Source organism: Mandrillus leucophaeus, unplaced genomic scaffold, assembly GCF_000951045.1.
Source record: "Mandrillus leucophaeus isolate KB7577 unplaced genomic scaffold, Mleu.le_1.0 Scaffold200, whole genome shotgun sequence".
Lineage (NCBI taxonomy): Eukaryota > Metazoa > Chordata > Mammalia > Primates > Cercopithecidae > Mandrillus > Mandrillus leucophaeus.
Window position 1 is genome coordinate 1,254,007 of NW_012102033.1, and position 2,793 is coordinate 1,256,799.

General features: G+C 61.8%; 1 protein-coding gene across 1 annotated transcript in view; it reads left to right on the top strand.

The window, feature by feature from the left end:
- Window positions 1–2,664, top strand: part of LMTK3 (lemur tyrosine kinase 3) — a 50,857-nt gene extending 48,193 nt beyond the window's left edge. The window contains exons 18-20 of the mRNA XM_011979403.1: window positions 1,924–2,059; window positions 2,198–2,335; window positions 2,465–2,664. Of these exons, the coding sequence (XP_011834793.1) occupies window positions 1,924–2,059; window positions 2,198–2,335; window positions 2,465–2,664 (474 nt within the window). The remainder of the gene's footprint in view (window positions 1–1,923; window positions 2,060–2,197; window positions 2,336–2,464) is intronic.
- The last annotated feature ends 129 nt before the right edge of the window (window positions 2,665–2,793 follow it).

Genomic DNA, 2,793 nt, shown 5'->3' on the forward strand with positions numbered 1-2,793 from the left:
GAAGGGAGACCGAGCTGGAGTGGGGCGGGGCCTGAGGCGGGGCCTGGAGGGAGGGCAAGCTGAAGTGGGGCGGGACCTAAGGGGAGCTCGAATCTAGAGTGGGGTGGGGCCAAGCTAGGGTGGGGCGGAGCCCAGGGCGGGGCCTGGAGGGAAGTCGATCCTAGAGGAGCAGGGCCTGGGGCGGGGCCTAGACGAAGGCTGAGCTTAGAGTGGGGCGGGGTCTAGAGCAGGGTTTGGAGGCAGGCTGAGCCTAGAGCGGGGGCGAGGCCTGGAAGGAGACCGCGCCTAGGATCGGGACAGAGTCTGGATCGGGGCCTGAGGGAGGCCAAGCCTATGGTGCGGCAAGAGGAGGCCTGGAGAAAGTCCACGGCTGGAATGGGGGCGGAGCCTAAGGCGGGGAGGATCGAGCAGGGCGCAGGCAGGGCCTAGGGGTTGAAGGCGGGCTCTGGGAAGAGACTGGTCAGGGAAATGGGGCGGGACTAGGAAGATGGGAGGAGGCTTTGAGTGTGAGGGCAGGCCTGACAGTGGGGCAGGGCCGGGAGGACGGGCCGAGCCTAGAGCTGGGGTGGGACCTAGGGTGAGGGCAGGGCTTGTGATGGGGGCGGGGTGTAGAGGGCGAGGAGAGGCCTGGAGAGTGAGGGTGAGTCTGGAAGGAAAGAGGGGGTACTGGGTAGTCAAGTATGGGATCCTGGAGAGACTAGGGAGGAAGTGTTGAGAAGAGGAAGTGTTGAGAAGTGGCCTGGATGGTGTGGTCGGGGCCTACTGAGAGTTTGGGCATTGTTTGTTGACCAGAGTTCTAGTATCTGTAGGGCTGGTTCCGGAGGGAGCAGATCTTACCCACTAGGGAAGGGCCATGGCTAGGCTGCAGGTGGGCTTCAGAGATGCAGCAGGCAGTCTTAAGGTATTTTGGGGTGGGGTCAGGGATGAGCGAACCTAACGACTGGGACGGGTCTTTAGAGAGATGGGTAGAGGATTGTGTTAAGAGTTAGGCCAGTCGCGAGTGGTTCACGCCTGTAATCCCAGCACTTTGGGAGGCCGAGGCGGGAGGATCACTTGAAGCCAGGAGTTCGAGAGCAGCCTAGCCAACATGGCGAGACCTCATCTCTTAAAAAGAAAAAAATTACCTTGGTGTGGTGGTGCGCGTCTGTAGTCCCAGCTACTCGGGAGGCTGAGGTGGGAGGATCGCTTGAGCCCGGGAGGTTGAGGCTGCATTGAGCCATGATCACAACACTGCTCTCCAGCCTGGGCGACAGTGAGACTCTGTCTATAACAAAAAGAAAAACACAGATGGTGTTGAAGAGAAAAAGGGAAGGCGAATGGTGCTGAGGAACTGGGGCCTTGTCTAGATGAACCTGGGGCGGGTATACCGGGCTGAGATTGTGAGAGAAATGGAAATAAGGCCAAGAATTGGGGACTGGGCCACTGAAATACATTCAGAGGGGTGGAACTTGGAGGGCGGGAGCAGGTCTGCTTCTGAGGGAAGGTTCGGGGGCAGGGTCACTGTCCAGCATGGGATGCGCTCAGGATGGGGCAGGGGTTGGGAGGGCCACTGGAGCAGGTCTAGATCTCAGAGGTGGGTGGGACTGACAGGAACGGGGTGGGGCCTATGGAGATCGCCTTGGGTTAGGGGATCGGGTGGAGGCCGCGCGTTAATGAGCCAGGAGAGAATCCTTACGTTGGGCTACTTAGCTGTGCGTGGGGCTCAGCTGTCAGGTAAGTAGCCTCGGGCCAGGTTGAGGTTAAGGCTGGCCCGAGGCTTCGAAGCCAGATTAGGGGCTCCAGCCACCCCTCCAGAGCGTGTGATTATAAATTGGGATTCCTAGAGCCCCAGAAATATTAACCAGTTTTGTTGCTTTTGGGGGATGCGGTAAATGGGACGTGACGGTTTGTCCCCTCTGGCTTCCCGCTAATCTGCCTTCACAGGAGACGCCAACCAACGAGCTGAGCGTCCAGGGCCCCCCCGAGGGGGACACGGACCCGTCAACGCCTCCAGCGCCCCCGACGCCTCCCCACCCCGCCACCCCCGGAGATGGGTTTCCCAGCAACGACAGCGGCTTTGGTGAGGGCGGGCCCAATGGGGCAGGAGGGGGCGGGAGCCATGGGGCGGACGGGGCGGGGCCTATGGGGTGGGAGGGGCGGGACCGGAGGGCTGGAGCGCCGCAGGTGCCTGCGGCCTGACTGCGGTCTTCTGCTGCAGGAGGCAGTTTCGAGTGGGCGGAGGATTTCCCCCTCCTCCCCCCTCCAGGCCCCCCGCTGTGCTTCTCCCGCTTCTCCGTCTCGCCTGCGCTGGAGACCCCGGGGCCACCCGCCCGGGCCCCCGACGCCCGACCCGCAGGTACCATATCCTCGGCCCTGCCCCTCCTCTGCCCATCTCTGTCCCCTTATGTTCCACTGCCAACTTCTTGTGACCATCTTTCAATGTCCCTGCCTCTCTCTTCCCAGTCTCTTCTCTCTCCCCTCTCAGTCAACAGACACCCCACCCAGCTCTGGAACCAGCTCAGACCAGGTGATGTCCATCAGACGGTCATAGGCAGGCAGGCCGGCTGTCCCCAACCCCTGAGCCTCAGTTTCGCCTTCTGTGGGGATTCCCCCCACCCCCAACTCTTGCCCATCTTTGTCCCATCTCTGGGCTCAGACTCCGGTCTGGCACTTGCCGGATCCTGATCCCACCTCTGGGGAACACGGTGCTCAGGGGCAGACAAGGAGAGAGAAACCCAGAGTGCTCAAAGCCGGCTGGTGTGAACCAGAGCAGGGAGGACACAGCTGGGGGTTAGAGAGCAGTCACAGCGGCAC